This window comes from Aspergillus neoniger (assembly GCF_003184625.1).
Source record: "Aspergillus neoniger CBS 115656 unplaced genomic scaffold BO87scaffold_15, whole genome shotgun sequence".
In the NCBI taxonomy this organism is placed as follows: Eukaryota; Fungi; Ascomycota; class Eurotiomycetes; order Eurotiales; family Aspergillaceae; genus Aspergillus; species Aspergillus neoniger.
Window position 1 is genome coordinate 99,720 of NW_020291143.1, and position 23,346 is coordinate 123,065.

The window sequence follows — 23,346 nt, forward strand, 5'->3', positions numbered from 1 at the left end:
ATAACTAGCCACTTCACTCGATAGGACATGGTCCCGATATAGGTATTAAAACCACATGAAGATAGACCGGATATTTATGTAGAACCGATTGCAGGGGAATATTGTCAACATTTGTTGTATAGGAAATCGGAAAATTTCAATATACTATCAATCTTCAATACAACGAACAGGTGACAATGGCGCAGCACAGGGGACAAACAACAAACATTGCTTGGATGAAATGCAAATCGAACAAAAGATAAAAACATTAAATATCACTATCAATTATAATATATTTAACCGACCCGAGAGTAAGCCCATGATCTCTATGCTCCGAAATGTTACCCATATTCCCAGTATCCTAGTTCCCGATTCCCTTCCGATAGGCGATCCCGCAAGTTTTGCTCGTTAAGGCCGTCAGAGTAAATTCGAACTTTTGCTTCTGTTACCAAGGCATTAGTATAGATCACTATAGCGAAAGTAGTCTGCATATACATACCAAGAATGGCTGCTGAGACATTACTGCTGCTTCGTAGTCTGACTTTCGTAGGACTCATGAGTGTCGTAAGAAACAGATTCATGCTGGTTGACCGGGACGTGATTCACGGGGTGTGCAGGTGGCTTGGGAGCCTCGGGCTTGTGAACTTTTGGCTGGTGGACTTCAGGTTTGTGAACTTCGGGCTTGAAGTCTACAGACTGGTGGATCACAGGCTTGGAGCTCTCAGACTGATAGCCCTTAGACTTGATATCATCCGTCTTGTATTCCTCGGACTGGTAGGCCTCAGACTTGTAGTCCTCCTTGGGAGCCTTGGGCTCTTGGTAGTCATGCTCGGGGACGTGAATCGTCGGGAATTCAGGCTCAGAATACTCAGGCGCGACGGGCTCTGAGGGAGAAGAGCCAGATCCTCGCGGGTAAAAGACCTTGGAGCGTCCAATCTTGTGATTATTGTCACTGAGCTGGTATTTTTGCTCTTCAGCGCTGAGGCGATTGTTTTGGTTTTGGTCTCGGTTGTTCTGGTTCTGGTTGTTATTGTTGTTGTTCTGAGGCTGGTTCTGCCCCTGAGGGTTGGCGTCTAGAAAATGTCAGTTTTTGCATAGCATGGTCAAGCTTGTAAAGACATACAACTCGTAGGTGCCGCGGCGACCATAGTGGCGGCGAGAATGCAGAGAATGGCGGAAAGCTTCATGATGGCGGCGAGGGAGGGAATTGTCTGCGCTGCTTGGTCTTGAGCTGTTTGATGATGTTTTCTTGCAGTAGTGGTAGCAGAAAGGCTGGGGACACTGGTCCTTTTATTGCTCGCCGAGTCACTGCTGAGTGATGGTGGTTAGTCTAGCTATGATAGTGACACCTGAGATATGAGGAATAATCGACAAAGACAGTGTTCAATGTGTACTCAATTATTCATATCCTGTACTACTTTTGCCCACGATTTGTGAAACGTCAGAGTGAGATCTATGCTATGTTGGGGTAACGGCAGCTGTCAATTGACAGCTCGTCAAATGATCAACCGCTATTGGGCGTTATGATCTCATTTGGGACAGCAACTACCTATTATGGCTCTGACTTCAATAGTGTTCCTTCCAGAACGATTATTTATATAGACCGCTTCTCATCATCTCCCTTCTTCGTCCATCACTACTTCGTATCATCGATCCCGTTCCCCTGTCACACTGATAAGTCTATCCCTATTCAATTCACCACCACACTAACCACCAAAATAGTATACCGAAGACCAACAGAACACCACACATTCAATCCAGCCGCAACTCCTACCGCAAAGCTTTTCTCAAAAAGTCTGCCTCGTACATACCATCTCCCCCTTGAGGCAACCGATACGGATATCTCGGCTCCGTCTTCCACCTCACATACCCGAGTCTTTCATACCACAGCACCGCCGGAAACTCCGGTACCGCGTTCACTGATTCAAGGAATGCTCGTTTCTCCTCATTTTCAATGTAATCTTTGCTCAATGCATTGACAGTAACAGTCTGACATCGCGGGTCGTTCACCGCCATTTCCTCCACCAACTGCATTGCTCGACGACCAACACCACCAGCACGGTACTCTGGCAAAATAAAGAATGATTGAATAGTCAAGACAGAGTGATCGGCCTGCGCAAGTCCCGGATCAGGCGGGGATGCGTATGCATCGAGCGAGATGTGACCCGCACGAATGGGTTCGTCACCACTCTTGCCAGGAAGGATGATCCAGAAGAATGTTTTCAAGTCTGCGTCTTGTTTCTCACGCCAGGCGAGGATGCTCTCGTCGCTGTAGTCCCAGCCGCAAATGTGGCGTTGGTGTTGGAGGGTGGCATATTCCGAGGGGTTGTAGAGGTTGATTGGGGATAATGTGCAGATCATTATGTATGCTTTTGCACCAATGTTAAGTACGTATAAGGTGAAATGATGGTAGTAGCATGGGCATGTAACGGCTTTTGTATCGAAGGGTCTTTTATAGGGTGTTGTACTTGTGAGTCACGCTAGTCTACCCGATAGTTCGGGTGCATCTGATTGGAAGATGAGGTGATATTCGGCCGGCTATGCGGGGAACCGAAGACCACGAGGTTCAATCCCTCGAGAAGCGTCAGAATAAGCTGACGATGGTATCACATGCTCCTAAGATGGAGGCTGATGTTGCATTTTACCGTCCTACGTGATGCAAGTCTGTGGCTTCTTGGCCGACCAACATAGGGGATTTACAAGAACTCTAACAGAGAGCAGATCTCATGAGCAACAATCTTCTGAAGAATCTCTACTTACGGAACATAGAAAATGGAGAGCGTCAATTGTTCGAAAAGGTGCCAGGATAGGCCTTGTGGCAGCGCAGGAACGACATGGCTGAGTGCCACGGACACTAGCGACCGTCTGGAGAACATGCATGCGCCAGCAGCTCTGCCCAACCTGCAAATGGCTGGTTTGAAACCCAGTGGAGAACTGTCACCAGGAGGGCGTCCAGTTAGCGTGGTGCCCTCCTGTAAGTAATCCTTGCCCTGACGCCCGCCAGCCATGACACTGACGAGGAGCGAAGAGCATGAAAATACAGGAAAAAATATCTCTTAACCATCGTTCGAAGATAATATAATCTCATGCTAACGAATCTCACCACAACTCAAATACGCTAAAACCTGATCAAACCTTCGACTTCAATCCATTTTCCCCAATTGCCTCCCTCATCACCCCCTCCGGGGCATCCAACCCCGTCCACAACCGATATTGCTCAAAGCCCTGCCTCAACAACACCTCCAATCCATCGCGGACCACCAACCCACGCCTCTCCGCAACCTTCATCAAGGGAGTAACTTTCGGCTTATACGCCATCTCCACACACAACCCCGTCTTCGATCCCTGAAACAGCCCTTCAAAGTCCTCCTCATTTTTAACATCCCCAGGAATAGTCCCAATGACCACATCCACAGGTCCAACGCCATCCACATCCCCAACAGCCCTCATATCAATCCTATTCCCAGTACCCTTGAGAGTATCAAAGTCCTCAACAATATCCTCTGCCTTCCCGACAGTCCGATTCCAAATAATAATCGTCGAGAACTCAGCCTGTAAGAGCGCATACACGGCTGCTCTTGCGGCACCCCCTGCCCCAATGACGAGGCCTACTCTGCCGGTCCCTTTACCGGAATGTACGCCTTGCTGAGATAAGTAGTCGGCGATGAGGGTGTAGAGGCCGGACCAATCTGTGTTGTCGCCTTTTACTTGAACTGCTCCGTTCCCGTTCGGGGATCGGGTAGTAAGTAGGGTGTTGATGGCTCCAATGGCACGCGCTGAACTGCTCACTTCAGTGCAGTGTTCGAAGGCGGTGAGTTTATGGGGCATGGTGATGCTGGCACCGCCAAAGGAGGGTGAGGTGATGAGCTGAGATACTTCTGATAAGGAAGCGCATTCTGCGATGGTGTAGGTGTATGGGAGGTGGTGGTGGGTGAAGGCGGCGTTGTGTATTGTCGGGGATAAGGAGGCGCGGATGTTGGGGCCGCCGAAGATGTGGAAGACAAGAGGCTGCATCATTTTCAGTGTATGGACGAGACAAATTTAGATACGAATAATGGGACTGAACTTGATTACGGTACCGTATGTGGTTTCGATGGTTGATATAGGGCTCGGTGGTGGAGTGGTGGTGGAGTGTCGGGTATGATCATAGCCTAGGGTATGTGTTTATCATCGGGAGGGAGCCGAAGTATGGGGTTGTTGGATGGGTGTATGTTTATCCTGGAGAAGAAGCTAGTGGAAATTGACACGGCTACGGATTCATAGGATGTCTATATGTGGGTTTGAATTCTACTCTGAGATGGCATTGCTCTTAAGAGGATTGTTGGGCATCTCGCCTTCCTACTCCAGTACAGTGTATATAACTCTTAACCTACGTGATAGTCCTTAAACGTAATGAACAAGTAATATCTATTCAAGACAACACATACACCAGCATACATACTACCAGTAATCTACATCAAGCCCACTCCACATTTTCCCCCTCAACCCACTCCTTCGCCTGCCAATACAACAAATCATGCTTCTCACCATTAACACTCCCCGTTGCCTTCTCCCTCCTATGTCCCGGCAAATCCCTAAGAACCTTAATTCCCATCGTCTCCTCCTGCAAATACGCCAAGTGGCGATACCCCACCGGATACTCCTTCAACCGCTCATGATCAATCACGGGCACGCGATCCGGCGTCACAAGCACCAATTTGTCCTTCTCATACCAATGCCTCACGAACTTCGCCCTCCACTGACCCTTCAACTCCGCATACTCAGAACCAACCTTCTCCCAAAAGAAAATAAACCGACAATCACTCTCCGCATCCACCTCACACGTCCCCCCACTTACACATTCCACCTCACTGAACCGCTGCGTAATAGTGGCTTTCATCTTGGTAACAGCGCGTGTCCCTTCAGGGTTGATATCTGTAGTGCTGCCGTGCACGCGATGCATGATGAATGCGCCCTTGTCCATCCCCGCCTGCGAGGCTGTGATGAATGCATCGTGATGCGTGAGGCCCGTCCACGTCGTGTACACGTGCGCTTCTGGGTGGAAGATTGACCGGAAGTTCTCCCATTCGCAGGCGTCGCGGTAGCACGGCCAGCCTTCGGCGAGTTCGCGTAGGAGGTACCGCTCTATTGCCAGGTGTTGGGGGCCGTTGTTCCGGATGGCGTGCTGGGGGCGGGAGTTGGGGGGAAGGGTGTGGAGGTCGGGCATTTTGATGATGAGTGATTTGTTTTAGTTTGGGTGTTCAGAGCTTATTAGGTGTGTGAGAGAGAGATAGAAAGGGGATGGTGGTTGTCTAGATGTAGACGGTGGGGATTAGTTCACTTTATACTAGTAGGGCATGCATACCCCGCGGGGAAGAGCCGGGGAGAAGATGGGCTCGGCAAAAAGATATCCGTTCCGGGTAGGATCATAGCCGATGGACATTCTGACTGTTATATTATCTGCAGCCAGTCGTATACTCTACAGACAAGTTTTTAGGAAATCCAAATCAAAACAAGATATCACGGAAAGTACCATGTCCGCCACCACCACCTCCGACCCCCGGCGCTACGCCTACCTCGTCGGCATCGGGGTAACCCACTCCATCGCGCCCCCGATGCACAACTACTCCTTCAACAGCATGGGCTACCCATGGACCTTCATCGCGCAAGAGTGCCCGACCGTCGAAGACGCCATGACACTCTTCCGTCAGCCCACCTTCGCCGGCGGGGTGGTAACCATGCCCTACAAGCGCACCATCATGGAGCATCTCGACGGGTTAGACGAGTACGCTGTGCGCCTCCAAGCATGCAATAATGTCTATCGCGCAAAAGATGGCTCGCTACGTGGAACGAATACAGACTGGCGTGGGATCAAGGGGTGCTTGCTATCAGCTGATCCCGAGGAGAAAGGGAGGGGTAAGGCCGCGGTTATTGTGGGTGCTGGGGGAGCGTGTCGCGCGGCGGTGTATGCGCTGTATGCGGAATTGGGATGTACGCCTATTTATGTGGTGAATCGGGATGAGGAAGAGATTAGGGTGTTGAGGGAGGATACGGAGAAGGAGTATGGGGAGGGGTTGAAGATGGTTCATGTTGAGAGGGTGGAGCAGGTTGCGGGTTTGTTGGAGGATGCGGTGCCGGGGTATGTCGTTGGGACGGTTCCTGATGCGGAGCCGGTGACAGCGGAGGAAAAGGAAGTACATCGCATTATGGAGGCGTTTTTGGATGCTCCTACTAAGGGTGTGTTGTTGGATATGTGCTTCAAGCCGAGACAGACGAGGTTTCTGAAGATGGCGCGACAGCGTGGGTGGGCTACGGTGGAGGGGACGGAGGTGATTGGACATCAGATGCCAGAGCAGTATCGGCTCTGGTGCGGGGAAGAAGAGAGACAGAAGTTGTCGCTGGATGGAGCGTGGTCTGTGCTGCGGAAGGCTGCAGAGGAGAGTCCGGGTATTAACTTCTAGAGGATAAGAGTAGAGTTGGTGGATTGCAGGGACAGGGATCGGATGAGGGCATTGCCGATGACCTCAGTGTGGGCCGGGCCTGACGTATGATAGAAAGCATATAAATGCACACCCAAGGTTCATGCTACGCTTTGAACATCACATACATTGTATTGTCAGTTCTTTCTATTCATCATGCCCTGCAAACCTGCCATCGCTTCCATGTCCGTGGGCCGTGCCTGGGTCCATTCTCTCCCCGAGAAGCTCTCCCAGATCGCCCAGGCCGGCTTCCAAGGAGTGGAGATTTTCTACGAAGATCTGGAATACCTTGCCAAAGAAAAGGGAGAACCGACAGAAGAGAATCTCCTAGCTGCCGCCCGAGAAACCAAGGGCATTTGTAACCATCACGGCCTGGAAGTGATTGGCTTACAGCCGTTCATGTTTTATGAGGGCCTGCTGGATCGAGATATCCACCAACAGAAAATCGCCAAACTTCACACCTGGTTCAAGATTATCAAGATCCTCGGCACCGATATCATCCAAATCCCGTCAAATTTTCAGCCCGATGGCATCTCAGGAGACCTTGATCTTATCATCTCCGACATGATCGAGGTGGCCGATCTGGGCCTGAAGCAAGAGCCGCCAGTTCGCTTTGCATACGAGAGTCTCGCCTGGGGTACCTATGTCTCAACATGGGACACTATGTGGGAAATCATCCAACGGGTGGATCGCCCCAATTTTGGTTGTTGTCTGGATACCTTCAACATCGCCGGTCGGGTATGGGCTGATCCCGCCAGTCCTTCGGGAAAGGTCCCTGACGCAGATGCTGTGCTGGCCCAGTCGTTAGATCACCTGGTCAAGACCATCGACGTAGAAAAGGTCTTTTATGTTCAGGTTGTCGATGCAGAAAAGATGGAGCAGCCGTTGGTCCCAGGCCACCCATTCCACGTTGATGGCCAGCCGGCCCGCATGAACTGGAGCCGCAACGCGAGATTGTTCCTGTATGAACAGGACAAGGGTGGCTATCTCCCTGTAGTCGAGGTGGCGCGCGTAATTTTGAAGGAGCTCGGATTCGAAGGATGGGCGTCAATGGAATTGTTCTCCAGAACCATGGCAGATCCGGATCCGAGCGTGCCACAGAGTCATTCCCAGCGAGGTATCCGAGCCTGGCAACAGTTGGCCAAGGAATTGGATCTATAATCACGATCATGATGGATACGTTGACATCAACCATTATCTGGGACATGTTGCAGCTGAGCAAGGAAGTCTGTATCTAGATTTCCTGCATAAAACCCTAAGTTCTCGGCAAATGTGGGCTCATTCCTGTAATGATTAGTATGAATAAACAATAACCGGAATATCGACATACCTTGTTTGTGGAATAGAAGCCACCATTTCCTCAAAGAGAGCATCGAAGTCTTCAGGCTCTTGAGCCTGTCTTTCGTTTCCAGTATCCATAACACTAGGAGTCGTGGGCAAGCCGGGCATGGCCATTACTTGGTCTGTTACCACCGTATTCCCCTGGGCAAGATCAAATCCATCGTAGAGAGTGCCTCCAGGCGCCAAAGGCCGCTGAGAATGGTGTCGTGTCACTGGCATGTAAGGCCACTCAAGATGATTCCCCACGGGCAACCATGTAAAACGTAGCGCCTCACTTGGAGCGCCACCCTCACTACTTCGCTTGAGCTTCTGCATATGATTGATCAGTCGACTGCTCAGCTGCTCCATTCCCGGCCCCAATATGCTAGGAGCACTCTGTAGACACCGGTAGGCCTGAAAGGAAAAGCAGCGAAGCAGCGGAGATGAGCCCGCCATTCCAGTGATTCCTGTATATGCATCCAGTATCTCAAGAGTAAAGCGCAGGCTAGTCAAGGCCAGCGGCTTGATGGCCGGATCGAACGTCTTGTGCTTCAGCGCGAGAGAAAATACCACGAAGGCTGTGGTTAGATGTAGCGTAAGAAGAGGAGGGCTTGCAAACTCAAGACCGCGATAAGGCCGCCTAGCCGTCACAAGGTCTTGCAAGTTCCGTAGCTCAACTATGAGCTCCTGGATAGGGAGGGTCCCAGATGGATAATAGAGTATCTGAGTAAGAAATCGCATCAGTCCGTGAATAAGGTTGAGACTGCTTAGAGCTCGCAAGGGGCCTTTGGTGACGACACTGCCTCCTGAAGACTGGTCAGGTCGCAGCATAGACCACAGCTCCCATTCGTCCACATCGTCCTCGCTCACTAAGGCACACTGTCGCAGATCATCAAGCGAGGCACAAGGAGCTTTCTCCAGGATTGCCGAAGTAAGATTGTCGATCAAGATGCATCCATGCCGGATGTGTATGTAGCGAGCGTACCTGACAGATTCTGGAAGCATCTCGAGCATCCTCGTGGCTTCGCCAACTAGTACCCACGCAAGACGCAGATGGCCCACCCCCAGGTAAAGGAGGGTGACGATCAACAGAGATTGAAGATGGCCAAGCTGCAGCCGGTCAATGTCCCTCAGGACTTGCAATCGGATGGATTGAGCAATCTGCGTTGGGTTGACCTGGCTGCCCCGACCCAGTGTATCATGCATTGCCGATGAATAGGCGACAATGGCCCATAACACTAGACGACAGGCAGCCTCTCGAGCCGACCATGACGCATCTGGAGGGGTGTGCAGGACGCGGAGGACGTCCCGACGCTCGACGATAGGAAGCCAGCTGTGGATATGGGTAAAATAGAACTGCAGCAGCTGATCGGCATTACTCGGTATGGGTTGATTGAGGTATTCCACTGAGACAGCCTCAGATATTCCGTGCTTGCCAGGGGTTCTTTCCTGGGCAATGCCCTCTCTTTCCTCTCCTCCCCCTTCATCAATGTCGCATGCTCGTGATGCAGTTTCTGCAAAATCATCAAGCTCGCTACTCGACTCATCCTGTGAGTCTGGGTTCAGCACTCGATACACGTATCTGGCCAGCCTGGACTGTCGCCCACGCTCTGCCAATTCACTCGCCGGTAGCTGCGTCTTGCACTGAGGGTCGCGCAGGAAGCGTCGCAAGACATCCTCATTACGAGGGAACCGCTCGAGAAAAAGGCCCAAAGTCACCTCTAGACTGCGAACATATCCCGACTGCAATCCCCGGTGTCGACTGATGTTTTCATACGTGCAGGTCCTGCCAGCCGAGTGGCAGATGGTGCAGACTGGCTGGTCTCCGTCGCATTTGGATTTTCGACGCCGACACTGATCACAGGCGCGAGCGATGCGCTGGCGCTTCGATGACCTGGATTCAGGCATATCATATGCCGTTATTAGCGGCTACTGAATTTATCCGATGGTTTCTCCTTTTTCACGATGCATATTCTTGTGCTGCAGTTGAGTTTCAGTCTGGATCATGTGATCGGCAAGGAATTTACGCGGTCTCACTTTGACTGTCCAGTTCGTCCGCTCACTTTGCCACAGCTGAAGCAGCCAGCAATGACTTGAGATGCTGGAATTTGAGCGTTTCTACCATAGCAGGCTCAATGTCTAGTCTCAGCTCCCCTTTGACACCATGCGACCGCCTTGTAGCTATCCCTTGCCGGCGGTACAGTGCGGACGCCACCCTGCTACTCGTGGGATTCGTCGGCGCCGGAAAGAAAACCCTAGGCATCATTGCATCGGTCGCGCTGCGTCGCAGGTTCATTGATTTTGATGCTGTATTTCGCCAGGAGGTGCACCTATCTCCTCAGGAGTACATTGCGCACAACGGTCCTGCGCGATACCGGGAGCTGGAGCTAAAATTGACTCGCTCGTTGCTAGAGAAATGCTCTACAGGATGTGTAATAACCATCACTGGTGTGGGATGGTCAGCGAATCGCCAACAGCAGGTGCTTCTGAAGGAATTTGCACAGAATCATCCTGTGGTGTATGTCAGACGCGACCGGGTTGATCTTCAGCAGTTCATCATGACCACTAGCCCTGACAAGTTCAACCGTATCTTTGAAGCAGGCAATGAGTTTTTCCAGTCATGCTCCAGCTTTGACTTCTTCAATCACACACAAGAGAAGGTGACTGACTATGCTGGTCGCCCACTCCCGGCGTATATCAAACTCAAGGAGGCTGAGAGGGTGTTCCTGAGGTTTTTGCATCAAGTCTTCGGGCGCGCTTTTCATGTGCTCTACTCCTCGGACCCGTTTTCACCGTCTCATACATATGCGCTGCAGGTGCCGTTGACCTGGTTGGAAGATAATCCGGACTTGGGACTTCTGGAGAGTGGTACTGACGCGGTTAATCTTGTGATTGACGGGGGTGCAGCTGATCTTGATGATGGTCGTTTCATGGAAAGGATTGCCAAGCATATGGCGACAATCCGGAAACATACCCGGGTTTCAGTCTCCATTGAGGTTCCTCAGCAGTCAAATCCTAGATGCCGCCAGCTCTTAGAGATGCTTTTTCGACTGGCGCCCGATGTTGTGGCGTGTCCTGTTGACAGCCCCGACTTTAGCCGATTAAAGCTGGCCAAAGGTCACACAAAGATCATTGCCACCTATCAGTCAACCTCTATGACGGGAAACCAGAGCATCTTTCCTGAAGTTCGCTCTCTCTTAGAAAAGACAGATGAGCTTGGCTTTGACGCTTTTCGCATCACTTCGGAGCCCAACTTCCCTGGCGATCTCAGCAACCTGAATTTACAACAACGGCTGGGTGAGATAACCGACATCCCCATAACCGCATACCATACTGGGCCACTCGGCCGAGCATCTATATGTTTAAATCCTATTCTCTCACCAGTGATACTCCCATCTTTACCAGAAGGTGACATAGGAGTCACACTCGCATCAGCCCAACAAGCACTTACCTCATGCTACCTACTCACAAAACAAACATTCACCGTTTTTGGCCAAAGAGTCCAAAACAGTCTATCACCAGCAATGCACAACGCAGCCTACAGTGCCTGCGGCTTACCACACACTTACAACATATTATGCAGCGATCGATTCTCCGATATCCACAAGCTCCTAAACAGCACTGAACACGGCGGAGTGGCTGTAACACTACCCTACAAAACGGACGTCCTCACCCTGCTGGATGAAGTCAGTCCAGATGCCCAGGACATCCACGCCGTAAACACAGTGGTCATTCAGCGGTCCAACAATCCCTCTTCCAAAATTCTCAAAGGATACAATACAGATTACCTCGGGATCCGCGACTGCATTTACAAGCATCTCTCTCCCGCTAATGCCATTCGACATGGCACAACTGCCTTGATAATAGGCGCAGGCGGTATGGCCCGCGCCGCTATCTACGCATGCTACCAGATCGGCGTTCGTCAGATGTGCATCTATAATCGGACTAGCTCCAATGCGCAGAAACTAGCTGAGTACTATACTCGGTGGGCTGAGAAGAAGGACACCCGTTTGCAGATTGAGGTTCTGCGGTCAAGCAATGACCCCTGGCCGGCGGGGTTCCGTCAACCGACAATTATCGTGGCGTGCTTGCCTGCGCCAGCCGGTGGACAGTTACAGGCTCCTGTTATGATGGAGATATCGGAGCAGTGGTTGAGGAGTACGACTGGAGGTGTTTTTGTCGATGTATGTGTGTGATATACCCAGAGTATCTGAAGAAGTGCTAACTGGATAGGTCGCATATGGAATGCCACAAACGAAGCTGAGAATGGCTATGAATGAACGATCGGGTATGGGCTGGGTCGTGGTTGATGGGCTGGTGGTGTTGCTGGAGCAGGGAATTGCGCAATATGAGCTGTTTACGGGGAGGCCGGCGCCGGTGCATGTTATGAGGGGGGTGTTGAGGGAGTATACTAATGCTGTTACATAGCAGGCACTGTGTGTACCTTGCAGGTTTATATTGTTTCTGTTACTTTTCAGCGATACTATAGTTGATTTCCATGCACTAAAACGAATACCTGGCATTATAATTGCCACAGATATGATCATCATTCAGTTGTTCAAATCACTATGAGCATTAAATTAACATACTCCAAGCGTTTACAATTTTTTTTACAACTTCCCAACGCAAAGAGTACAGTTAAAGACTCTGAAACTAATCATATACCCATTTCATTCCATTCAATCATACTTTCATCCATAAGATACCCTTACATACACACACCGCCTCACCTCATCCCACATACATTCCAAAGTAACAAGGTTACAACAACCCAATAACAATATCACCATACAACTGCGCATCCAAATCCAACTTCACCTTAGCATGCAAGTTCAAGTGAATGCTGATCTTGAGGTTGGATTTCTCTTCCTTGTTGGCCGTCAAGCCGGGGGCCTTCATGCCTTCGTTGGGGAGGATGGCGCTGGCGGCGCTGGCGGCTTCTTCTTCGGCGCGGTTGTTGCGGCGGTTGCCGGTGGGGGTGTTGCTGGTGGGAAGGGGAATGTTAGTTGGGATTGGGGTGGGAGAAGGAGGTTTTGGTGTAGATGCTGCAGCGGGAACAGATGCAGTTGGGGGAGTAGGGGAGGGGGGCTTGGAGGGTGGTTTGGGGGTAGTTGTGGATGAGGGATTGGTAGTGGGAGTGGAAGTAGGGCTGGAGAATTGAGGGTGTTACTATGTAGGTATGTTGGGATGTTGATGGATGAGGGTAGATTGGGATTGGGGATAATGGGAACGGTGTAAGAGGGGGACGTACCCTGGGGAGGAAGAGTCGGCCATTGTGTCTTCAGTGGATGGAATTGGAGGAGGTTGGTAGGTGGATTTGACTTGTTCTTGTCCTTGGTCTTTCTCCTTGACGGTGGCAGAGAAGTGAGGAAGAGGACGAGGATGAGGATGAAAATTCAAAAACGAATCGGCGAGGGAAAAGTGCGAGTAGAAGTATGTCGAGGACAGCGACTCAGACTCGGACTCCGAATACCTAGACGAAGACGAAGAATAGGAAGAAGAATAGGACGACGATGAAGAAAAAGAATCCATGTAAATAGCAGACACAACTAAAGCCCCCGATTCCGCCTAAACTACTTTATAAATCACCCCATTTGCAAAGCTAAATTAACTTCCTCCATCTGCAAGTCTAGCGATTAGTTCCGACCAAGTTGCATCGACTCCACCCCATCCACCCTACTTAATGCGCCGATCTGACTTTTTTTCTCCTCTTCCTTCTGATTATTTCCGTCCTTATCCATCTCGCTTGCATTATTTTCTCTCCGATCCTTGTCGTTCATCCTGGCTAGCTAGCTAGGCACCTACTCACGCTCACTAGCATAATTCACTTGTCAGTCAGTCAGTCAACATGGTCCTCGGCATCGCCATGATGGCCACCATGCTCCCAACCATGATCGGTCTGAACCAAGCGAGTCAACACATGCGCGATAGCGAAGATAATCGGAAAGAATCCAGTCGGAAACAACGCTGTCATTTGTTAGTGAACTGCTCGGTGAATCAGGGTACGACGGAACAGCGCGAACAGATTCATAATGCGATGGTGTATGTGGGTCCTGAGAACCGAGTAAGTCTCCTTTCCTTCTCTTCTACCTTCTTTACACTATCTACTTCCATCCTGGGTATGCCTATTGCGGGAATATGCACATCCCAGAGATGGTAGTCTGTTTCCCATCCTGCAACCATCATACCACATCTACATAACCCATCCCTGTCTCCCCCATTTTCTAGCTCCAACCCTAGAAAACCCACTTCATTACCCAGAATTAATCTGTACCTGCATTGAAACAACCGAAAAAGAATCTAACCAAAACAGCTCTACATAACCAAAAACCCCAACCACAACACCATGACCCCCTTCAATGGGGGCTTCTTCACACACCCACAATTCCCACCCGACAACACAGCCGGCCTGGTAACCATCACAGGCGAGACACCGCCCACATTACGCTGGGTCTTCCTGGACGTCACCACGCACGAGGTGTGCTGGGGTGGGCGGGCCGAGAGCGAGGGCCAGGTGTGTGGGCCATTTGACTGGACGAAGGACGAATCGCGAATGACGCTGGAGGGGTGGGAGGGGTGGTTGGCAGTAAGGTTTCCGGGAGTGGATGACGAGGGGGTTTGGAGGTTGTGGTTTGATCGAGAGGATAATGGGGCTGGGTTGAGGGAGATGGGGAGGGAGGTGCTAGGGTTGGAGGTTGTGCTGAGAAGGGTAGCGGCTGAATCTTGATTTTACTTGGTAATTTTTTTCTATTCATTTATTTTCTCTGGTGTTTATTTTTTTGTGAGTTATTTGGGAAGGGGGTGTATGGTTTGTATGATAATGATTATTTCCTGGAAAATGGAGAAATGAAATGAACGGTGGAGATTTGCTAGCTGGGTGGATGGATGGTGGAAGCGGATCGGGACGCACGCGCGAACCAGAACCTGTGCTTGGGAGGATGCGAGATCCGCTGCGGCTGGAGAGGAGTCGGTGGTTTGGACCTATAATAGTGCACAGATGGGGCAAGAGCTGAAGCTGAATCCTGCAAGCTGAGATCCACTGCCTTGGTTGCCTGCCTTGATTATGGGGATCGTCCTTGTTGTCTAGGTTTGACTGTCTATTGTTTAACTTTTGACGAAGGTTGATGATAGTATCCGAGAATGTTGGTTTACGGTGAAGATCACATTATGTCTTCTTGACGTTTGCTGCTCAGATTTACAGTGTGACTAGAGACTATCTATTTCATGTCTATTCATCGATTCATGTCTCGGTAAGATCATCATCCCGCTCATTCCCGGCCTGGTGGATCCCGATCTCGATCATCCCAATCAATCCAATGATATCCATCAAACCCCAAAACTCCTCCCGTCCGACCCGTGCCTGCATTGAGCTACGCTACTGTGCTCTGCGTCTGCTCTGCTCTGCTCATGCCACATCGTGGAAATCTCTCATCTCACGACCGACTCGAAGGAATACTCCCGATGCTGCCTCTCGGCCTCTCACTCGGCAAGTCCAGATCCATCCCCCCATCCATATCCACATCCACATCCTCGTCCTCATCTCCCCAAAACTCCTTTAGGTCTTCCACTCGCCAGGCTGTCGCCCACCCCGTCTCGCGCTCAATTCGCGTCAAAGTCTCAATAATGGCGGTATGTTCCGAGTGATGCGACATCACTTTGCCAGCCAGCCACAGCGGCTGCAGGGCATTGGTCCAGCAGCCACTATTCCCCATCCATTAACTCTATTCTTAAACTTTTAAGACATACTGCGTAGAGCAAGTATATCGTAAAGTAAGGGCCAACTTACTGATGTGTATTTGATGCGGAAATAGCGCAGATTTGCCGCGCGTGCCACAACACCGATTTCTAGACCTCATTATTAGTATCAGTATTAGTAAGTAAGTATATCCGAGGATAAACAGATGCCCAAGTGGAAGAAATTATCCGATCCTTCGGATGTAATCATCACTATGAAACAGACAGAGAAAATTTGACTCACCGGTCGCCGTGGCAGGGATACCGTCTTTGGTTTTCGTTGCAGCAAAAGCAATGCACAGGCATGGTAGAGCTGGTTTCCTGAAACTAGAATCCACAAGTCAGTACACACATCCATGCCATCTGCCTACGGATACATCCACAATTTCCTAATTAGGAAATTGGATAAGCAACATACTAGCAGCCCCGTTCCCATAGAGCACCGTCGGAAACGGTCTTTCCCCATCGCCCCTCCCCATTGTCTTCCGTCCCGCTGTCAGGACAAAAATCGGCTTCATCTGACTCGGCCGGTCCTCATACCACTGCTCCACATCATCAAACAGGCGCTGCCACCGCTGCACATGCGATTCGCCCTCCCTGGGACTAGAGAGATAGTTGCATGACACGCAGGACGCTGGTAACTGGCTGCTACCGCCGAAAAGCACCCCTAATGTCTGGGCACACAGGAAGACAGTGTAATTGGCGTACGTGTCGAAGGTAATCATGTTTGAGGCGAGAAAGAGCTGGGATGCTTCCGTGGGGCTCATGTCGCGCGGAATCCAGTGGTGGATCGGGATAATGGTCTCTTCTTCGGAGATGAGACCTCCGCAGACGTCTGTAACAGTATGTCGTGCATTAGTCTACTAATATCTGAGAGGATGTGTGCGGGGGGGGTGACACCAGGAACAGGGATAAAGTAGGTAGACTAGATGCAACTAACCCATTCGCGCGAAGCACCAGAATAGCGCTTGCTCCTCTTTACCCGAGAAGCCGTTGATTTCCGCGGCTTGGATAAGGTAGGCGCATCCGTCGAGGTGTCGGCGCCACTCTTTGGGGTTGCCTAGACCCGTCAGTGGGTGGAGACGTCGGAGGGGAAGAGAGGGGTACATACAGCTGAGCATCTCGAGGACGCATAAAATGACGCATGACGCGATGACAGGGGTCGTCTTCTGCTCTAGCTCCGGAAGAAGTTGATGGATGGCCTCTTGGTATAAGAGAAGACTTTCTGATTGCGACTTTTTGTTCTGCTGTCGCTCCATCTGCCGTGCTGACAGGGCAAGGATGGAATATCGTAGATGTGGCGCCGACTTGGCCATCTGAGGGAAGGTCGATGCGAAGTGTCGGTGGTTGTCGAACATGTCCAGCTGCAGGATTAGTATTTGTCCGGCGGGGTGTCTGAATCACTTACCCAGAGACAGATTTCGTTCAGGTAGTTCTGCCAGAGTATGTTTTCGCGCTCGGGTGTCAGTTCAAAGTCCCGTCCTGGTCTGGACTGAGCTCGTCTGCTTCTCTGTATACGTGAGGTGTTCGGCGTGGGTCCGTCAAATCCAAGCACTGATGCCGGGGTACTTGCGCGACTGGGGATTTCTGTCCGAGCAGTCCACAGCTGTCGATTACGCAGCGTGGTATGAAGGGCTTCGTAGGCCGAGCCCGGAACGAAAACATCATTTGTCAAATTTGCCGGATCAGAAAAGACGCTATGATCGAACAATGGAGATGTTATAGGCTGGTAGACTTCAGGTCCGGGAAAGTGTCCCGCATTATTGGAGAGGTTGCGCAGAGCAGTGAGCTCATCAACAACAAACTCAGGACTAGAATGGATGTACGGCTGGTGAGGCGCTTCATCAGGGTATAGGTGAGGTAGCTCACTCGCCTGATGAGGTGACTGACCATTTCCAATATTAATCTCTTGAGCATGGAAACTGTGATGCGAAAGAGGCGACACAGCCTGATTAGAACCAGGACTAAGCACCGTCGGGTGAGCATCCGGTGCTGCTCCGGATACATTTTCCAGACCATCCGGCCGCACCACTTCACCCTCACCCTCACCATTACCTGGAAGCGATCGTGCCGAAGGCGATGACCCTCTCCCTTCATCAACCGGCGGACTCAGCTGCCGTTCTTTTCCAGCAGCTCGGGAAGGAGAAGGAACAACATTCAGAATCTACCAAGCAACATCATAAGCCAACAACACCTACCCAATTTCTAAAGAAGCAAAAACTAACCTTGAATTTACTCTGTTTCCTAGTCCCCCTGGCCGTTTGATTCATGGACGGATGCCCCGGTTCCAGAACCTTGATGTTGGCCTCGCGGAAGGACCCTAGCATGCGCCATTGGCACTTGTCGCCGCGCCGTTTGCAACCCGTGCACGTTGGCTTTGCTTCGTCGCCTGGGTAAGTCAGCAATGAGCAGTGGTATCTAACTAGATAGGTAACTAGTTATTGTGGCTATCAAGCTCCATTGCTTGCTTGCTGCTTACATTTTCGCCGGCGCCGGCTGCAATTCACGCACCCCGTGCGGGTCCGTTTCCGCGGAAGATGACGAGAATCGGCGCAAGGCATAGTTTGTAGTTCGATAGGTTGTGATACTTCAGCCATAATTCCCTGTCATTTGTGTACGATAGAGGAATTGTGAAGAGGGAAGTTTGATGGGTGATGATGTGGGATCGCGGGGAATGATGGGGGAAGAAGAGAGAAAAATTGCCTGATCGGGAAATGATACCCGCCGGGGAGAATGTGGGGAAAGTCGGGGATTTCCCCAGACATTGCATTTAGCCGGTCGAATTCATTCAGGGATGTTGTTGAAGATAGTAATCATTGCAATCGGTCATGGAAATCTAACTCATACACAATATACCTCTACTCTACATGCTCAACACTCTCCTTGCCTGTCTTCTCGTCCACTCGCTCGCTGGCATCCCCAACGGCGCCCATCGACGCGTGCCAGTGCAGCTGGACCTTTTCCCCGGTAAATAGCCGGTCCACTTGTTCCAGGGTAAGGTTCCGTGTCTCCGGGTAAAAGAAATAGATCAGGGGGAGGAAGAAGAAATTGAACACTGTGATGTCAGCTTTAATCGCTAAACGGAGAGAGAATAGACTTACCAGCAAAATAGATATACGTGCGATAGCCGATGCTCTTGATGCTGACTGGGGTGATTTCCACCACCAGGAAAGTAAAGATCCCTGCAATCATTAGCGTTCGTTATTTCCGCATGGAAATTGTAGGACGTACAGTTCGTAGCAGTGGCGAGAGCCGCAGCTTGAGATCGGATAGACAGCGGAGCATATTCGGCGGGCACTACTATCATTAGCCAGGTCCACAACCGCCCAAAAGGTGGTCAACTTACACAACCAGGGAATGGCCAGCAATCCCACACCAAAGAAAAAGTTGAACAGAAACAGCATTACCGTGGCGACAATACCAGATGCATGGCTACCGTCATATACCGTGCCCGCCAGGATCGCCATGCATGCGCATTGCCCGGCCGCCGCGAAGAGCATCAGTTTCCGACGACCCAGCCTATCTTGTCAGCCACCGACCACAGTACACCATGACATGTATGGAACTTACCGATCAATAGCCCAGATAGGAACAAATGTCGAGGCAAAGTACGCCACGCCGTTGAACCCAGCCATCAACAACGCCAGGTTATGGCTCATGCCAACTGAATCCTCGAAGATAACCGTATTGTACTACTCAGGTCAGACACCGATTTCGTTGTTCTCAAAGTCAAGGCACCCACGTATGTAATTAAGTTGACACCCGACAGCTGCTGCATCATCTGGCCACCCATTCCCAGTAGCGTCCGATAGAAGAACTTCTGGTGGCCGTTTTTGAAGACCAGCTTGAATGACCCTTCTTGCGTGGCCTCTCGCTCTTCAGCGATAGCGGTAGTTATTTCTGTAACATCGGCAGTCACTGCAGCGTCGTCCTCGTCGATGAGTCGGGCGTTGGGCTGGACAGCCCAGATGACATGTCGTGCTTCGTCGTGTCGGCCATGGGCAATAAGCTATCATCGTTATCATTAGTGATACTTCCATACGCAGCAAGGAAGGAACGGGCATACCCAGCGAGGAGACTCGGGAAGCACGATAATGCCCGCTAATGTGATCACGGCAAAAAGGATCTGCAAGGCAATGGGGAAGCGGAACTGCGCATCGTTGACCACGTAGCTCATTCCGTAATCTTCAACTGTCAGCCCTGGCTCAACATGTTTAGTAGATGGCATACTCACCAACCCAGTATGCCGTCATCACGCCAAAGATGTTGATACATAGCTCAATCGCAAGCTACAGCTGTTAGAACGGTATCAGAGTCAACTGATTGTCTCCACTCACCCCCTTTCCACGACTCGCTGCCTTGCTCAGCTCCGAGTGCCAGACAGCTGCCATCGTTAGCCTTGTCCGTCCATCTCATATTCTAAACACAACGTACGGATAGTACTAGTGTTGAGACCATTCCCAACTCCAGCCACAATCCGGCCCACAATCAAGTGAGGGATACTATATGCACTGCATTGCAATGCAGCTCCGATCGAAAGAATAATGCAGCCAGCTATGATGCACCACCGCCGACCGATACGTTCACCAATCAATAAGGCAATGATCGCCCCGAAGAAGCATCCGATCTCATAGATGGCAGTGCTGACCACGTCAGCTATACCTAGCCCATCCCAATACACATCGTATGAATAACTTACACCGTCCCCTGCAACGAGGAACTCCCATGTCCCGTAGCGGTGGTGTCTATCTCCGGGAATGTTCGAGTAAAGGCCGTCCCGGTCAAAAGACCAGACATGACACCCTGATCATAGCCGAATCTAAGCAAGGGTCAACTCATGCAATGTGAAAGGGGTGCAGGAAACGCACAGCAGGAACCCACTTCCTGCAGTGGTGGTAATAGCCCATGACAAGGGCTTTCCAACAAGAATAGTCATGTTTCTGTACTCTTCAGACACGTATGAAGACAGGCATAGCGATTAGGGCTGGCGCCATTCAGGGGCTCCATCTACTTTTATAGGGCATGTAACCGCCGATGGACGGCCCGACGTCATGCTTTGCGGATTGCGGGGGTCGGAAGGGCAAAACCGGGGTTGGTGTGGAGGACCACGCAGACCGGGAAGTTTCTACGGTAGCCGCTGATTAGAGTTCTGTCGGTTCCTTGCGAGGCTAGACGGCTATATTCGCAATCAGATGGACATATCTTTTGATATAACCACGCCATGCCTGGACCCATACTAACCCGACCCCAGCATGTTCAAGTCGGTGATGCCTGGCACAATAATTCAATTTAGGACCCTCTGCAGATGAGCAACTTCTATCCCCAACTTGGCCTTCCCGCTAAACGAGAACTGGGTGGAGACCGGGATAGGGCATCGTACGTTTGCCTATACAGTTGCCGGATGCGGTAATGTTACGCGCCTCTGCCGGGCCCACCTCGGCTGGACTCCGGCAACCCGCCGGCGCCATGGTTCCAAGGCCGACTATCGCGAAATTCCCACAAGGGAAGTATTAAGCCCCGTTGTAGTTACCTATGCGATCAACGCCTGCAGCTGTTGGAAGAGTAAACCTAAGAGAAGTGTTGAATCAAGCATGAGGTGTCTGCACAGCAGGTCGGACAGGATCTTCCTAGTTGGGTTGTCGTTAAGCGCTTTCATGAGCTGCTCGTTCCCGTTATATGAACAGCCCGTAGTACCTCCCCTTGTCAGTCGTTCTCCATAGTTTTCAAATCCTTAATCTCCGATCAATTCACCATGTCTCCCTCAATTGCTATCAATAACACCACCCCGGAGGTGGCCATTGACCACACCACTCCCGCAGTTTCAGAGTCCACCCAACCTTCCGTCGTCGGCCGTACAAATGACCTCTTCTCCCTCGGCAACCGCACAATCGTGATTACTGGTGGAGGCCGCGGTCTTGGAATTGTCCTTGCTGGTGCCGTCGTCGAAGCTGGCGGTGATGTCGTTTGCCTTGACCTTCTTCCCGAACCTAGCGCAGAAGAATGGGCCTCCGTGCAGAAGCTGGCTGCGGCCCGTGGCCTGAAAGCCACATACATCAAGTGCGACATTACAGATGAGCAGTCGACGGAGCAGGTCCTCAAGCAAGTTGCCGCCGATGCAATGAGCCGGGGTATGCCCCTTCGCGGAGCAGTGACCTGTGCTGGTATTCAACAAATGGTGCCTGCCTTGGAATACCCAGTTGATATGTGGAAAAAGATGTTGGATGTGAAGTGAGCGACCATACCAAGCTCCAAGACGTACGACAGCAACTGACTATCCAGCGTGATCGGAACATTTATTCCCGCGAAGCACTGCGCCCGCATCTTCAAGGAGCAGAACATCCCAGGCAGCATTGTCATGATTGCTTCCATGTCGGGCCAAATTGCCAATCGGGTTCGTTTTCGGTCCATTGGTGTGTTGATCTAAACTAATGTGGTTGATAGGGATTGACTTGCACCGCATACAACTCCTCCAAGGCCGCAGTGCACCAAATGTGCCGCTCGGTGGCGCAGGAATGGGGTCAGTACGGCATCCGTGTGAACACTCTATCCGCAGGTGTATGTATCATCCTCCCCAGAATAGCGCTCGCGATTCTAATTATGCAACAGTACATCCGCACAGCAATGACCGATGCTCTTCTTCAAGAAAAGCCCGAAGTCGAGGAGACCTGGATGCGCGGTGCGCTACTAGGCCGTCTTGGTGTCCCAGAAGACTTCAAGGCACCGACAGTATATATGCTTGCTGATGGCAGCGGGTTTATGACGGGTACAGATTTGAGAGTGGATGGTGGACATTGTGCTTCTGCTTGAATGATTGATGATTTGGTGCTTTTCAGAGGTTGGCGTTGGGCTAGATACGGATATAGAATAAATGTGTTGTCTGTCACTGATTCGACGCATGAAATGATGCATGCAGGCTGGAGCTCAGCTGTAGGGTGTATTCCCCGATTGGGTAGTAGGAAGTGGGTTTCCCGATCAGGAAAAGATAGCCACATATCAGTCTGAAGATGGCTTGATTGTGACTTGTGGATAATTCCAGATTGATGTGCTATGACGACAATCAAAACTGAGTATATAATGCAGCTATTCTGCAGTTCCTTGAAATGATGTGATTGATGTGTGAATGACAAAGCATCTAGTATTCTATATTTTTCGTAGCAGAGCTTGCAGATAGCATAGAATCTTGCGTGATGATCACGTGAAACAGTGCGAGCATAGAGTCTTATTACCATATCGTGCATAATGTCAAGCATAACTCCAGATGTTCTGTCTGAATAGATGCTGGAGTACTCCGTAGTCAGTGAATGGCTTAACTATCTACTGCGACTGATCTCTAGGAGGTGCCCCCTTTGAATATTTCCATCGTTGAACAGAGTTGGTAGGAGCAGTTAAACCAAACGAAGCGCTACGTTGAGACTGACTCTACTAAAATTATTGAACTTGATAAAACCAGGACTTCTCTAAATACTTGTTCACAAGGTTGGCTCAATTGAAAGATAAATCCATGCATGCGCAATTTCTTCTACTCATCAAGATCATCATCCCTACCAAATCTGGAAACCCAAGGGATCAGACTGATTGTTCGTTCACCTCCACTAACGAGACTAACTACAATGTCTGAAGTCAAGGTCTCAAGCCCAAAAGCGGAAATCTCCCTCCTAAAAGCACTCCGTATGCATCCAATCTCTGGAGTAGCTGGAATGCCTTTGGCATAATACCTCATAATGAGCGAGCCTAATATAGCCAAGAAAGGGAGGACAGGGGCGAAGGGATGAAAGCATCCAGGGTCATCCGCGGGACCTCCGATCCAATACACGAGACCCCTAATTTCCAAAATGACCTTGGCCATTCATCCCTG

General features: G+C 50.7%; 12 protein-coding genes across 12 annotated transcripts; 5 read left to right on the plus strand and 7 right to left on the minus strand.

The window, feature by feature from the left end:
• Positions 1–498: 498 nt before the first annotated feature.
• On the minus strand, positions 499–1,166 carry BO87DRAFT_435613 (uncharacterized protein; the record flags this gene model as incomplete). Its single annotated transcript, XM_025627775.1, has 2 exons — positions 499–1,052; positions 1,103–1,166. The coding sequence occupies 2 exons, from the start codon at positions 1,164–1,166 to the stop codon at positions 499–501; spliced, it is 618 nt and encodes a 205-aa protein (XP_025479902.1).
• A 249-nt stretch (positions 1,167–1,415) lies between these two features.
• On the minus strand, positions 1,416–2,387 carry BO87DRAFT_376320 (uncharacterized protein). Its single transcript, XM_025623268.1, has one exon. It carries the CDS (start codon positions 2,338–2,340, stop codon positions 1,750–1,752), a length of 591 nt encoding a protein of 196 aa, XP_025479903.1. The 5' UTR covers positions 2,341–2,387; the 3' UTR covers positions 1,416–1,749.
• A 716-nt stretch (positions 2,388–3,103) lies between these two features.
• Positions 3,104–3,996, minus strand: BO87DRAFT_358262 (shikimate dehydrogenase family protein; the record flags this gene model as incomplete). The annotated part of the gene is made up of 1 exon (XM_025621458.1): positions 3,104–3,996. The coding sequence occupies one exon, from the start codon at positions 3,994–3,996 to the stop codon at positions 3,109–3,111; it is 888 nt and encodes a 295-aa protein (XP_025479904.1). The 3' UTR covers positions 3,104–3,108.
• A 398-nt stretch (positions 3,997–4,394) lies between these two features.
• On the minus strand, positions 4,395–5,255 carry BO87DRAFT_376321 (putative pathogenesis associated protein Pep2). The gene has a single exon (XM_025623269.1). The coding sequence runs from the start codon at positions 5,183–5,185 to the stop codon at positions 4,436–4,438; it is 750 nt and encodes a 249-aa protein (XP_025479905.1). The 5' UTR covers positions 5,186–5,255; the 3' UTR covers positions 4,395–4,435.
• A 225-nt stretch (positions 5,256–5,480) lies between these two features.
• On the plus strand, positions 5,481–6,492 carry BO87DRAFT_376322 (shikimate dehydrogenase family protein). The gene has a single exon (XM_025623270.1). The coding sequence runs from the start codon at positions 5,493–5,495 to the stop codon at positions 6,417–6,419; it is 927 nt and encodes a 308-aa protein (XP_025479906.1). The 5' UTR covers positions 5,481–5,492; the 3' UTR covers positions 6,420–6,492.
• Positions 6,493–6,588: 96 nt separating this feature from the next.
• Positions 6,589–7,598, plus strand: BO87DRAFT_415725 (sugar phosphate isomerase/epimerase family protein; the record flags this gene model as incomplete). Its single annotated transcript, XM_025626708.1, has 1 exon — positions 6,589–7,598. The coding sequence occupies exon 1, from the start codon at positions 6,594–6,596 to the stop codon at positions 7,596–7,598; it is 1,005 nt and encodes a 334-aa protein (XP_025479907.1). The 5' UTR covers positions 6,589–6,593.
• A 26-nt stretch (positions 7,599–7,624) lies between these two features.
• BO87DRAFT_396714 (C6 zinc finger domain protein) lies at positions 7,625–9,665 on the minus strand (the record flags this gene model as incomplete). Its single annotated transcript, XM_025625261.1, has 2 exons — positions 7,625–7,721; positions 7,768–9,665. The coding sequence occupies 2 exons, from the start codon at positions 9,663–9,665 to the stop codon at positions 7,625–7,627; spliced, it is 1,995 nt and encodes a 664-aa protein (XP_025479908.1).
• A 182-nt stretch (positions 9,666–9,847) lies between these two features.
• BO87DRAFT_458811 (putative pentafunctional AROM polypeptide) lies at positions 9,848–12,271 on the plus strand. Its single transcript, XM_025628897.1, has 2 exons — positions 9,848–11,941; positions 11,991–12,271. The coding sequence occupies exons 1-2, from the start codon at positions 9,893–9,895 to the stop codon at positions 12,183–12,185; spliced, it is 2,244 nt and encodes a 747-aa protein (XP_025479909.1). The 5' UTR covers positions 9,848–9,892; the 3' UTR covers positions 12,186–12,271.
• Positions 12,272–12,404: 133 nt separating this feature from the next.
• Positions 12,405–13,275, minus strand: BO87DRAFT_458812 (uncharacterized protein). Its single transcript, XM_025628898.1, has 2 exons — positions 13,009–13,275; positions 12,405–12,906 (listed from the first exon to the last, which is right to left on the minus strand). Exons 1-2 carry the CDS (start codon positions 13,029–13,031, stop codon positions 12,519–12,521), a joined length of 411 nt encoding a protein of 136 aa, XP_025479910.1. The 5' UTR covers positions 13,032–13,275; the 3' UTR covers positions 12,405–12,518.
• Positions 13,276–13,605: 330 nt separating this feature from the next.
• BO87DRAFT_386426 (uncharacterized protein) lies at positions 13,606–14,484 on the plus strand (the record flags this gene model as incomplete). The annotated part of the gene is made up of 2 exons (XM_025624761.1): positions 13,606–13,821; positions 14,071–14,484. The coding sequence occupies 2 exons, from the start codon at positions 13,606–13,608 to the stop codon at positions 14,482–14,484; spliced, it is 630 nt and encodes a 209-aa protein (XP_025479911.1).
• A 513-nt stretch (positions 14,485–14,997) lies between these two features.
• Positions 14,998–20,442, minus strand: BO87DRAFT_358281 (MFS transporter/fungal specific transcription factor domain-containing protein; the record flags this gene model as incomplete). Its single annotated transcript, XM_025621459.1, has 21 exons — positions 20,360–20,442; positions 20,191–20,310; positions 19,926–20,134; positions 19,829–19,875; positions 19,726–19,780; positions 19,558–19,682; positions 19,234–19,500; positions 19,062–19,183; positions 18,838–19,010; positions 18,723–18,788; positions 18,593–18,673; positions 17,717–17,880; positions 16,900–17,655; positions 16,603–16,855; positions 16,432–16,551; positions 16,032–16,326; positions 15,910–15,984; positions 15,736–15,818; positions 15,544–15,602; positions 15,195–15,433; positions 14,998–15,127 (listed from the first exon to the last, which is right to left on the minus strand). Exons 1-21 carry the CDS (start codon positions 20,425–20,427, stop codon positions 14,998–15,000), a joined length of 3,507 nt encoding a protein of 1,168 aa, XP_025479912.1. The 5' UTR covers positions 20,428–20,442.
• An 801-nt stretch (positions 20,443–21,243) lies between these two features.
• Positions 21,244–22,298, plus strand: BO87DRAFT_406529 (oxidoreductase, short chain dehydrogenase/reductase family; the record flags this gene model as incomplete). Its single annotated transcript, XM_025626008.1, has 4 exons — positions 21,244–21,719; positions 21,771–21,882; positions 21,933–22,046; positions 22,098–22,298. The coding sequence occupies 4 exons, from the start codon at positions 21,244–21,246 to the stop codon at positions 22,296–22,298; spliced, it is 903 nt and encodes a 300-aa protein (XP_025479913.1).
• Between the last annotated feature and the right edge of the window lie 1,048 nt (positions 22,299–23,346).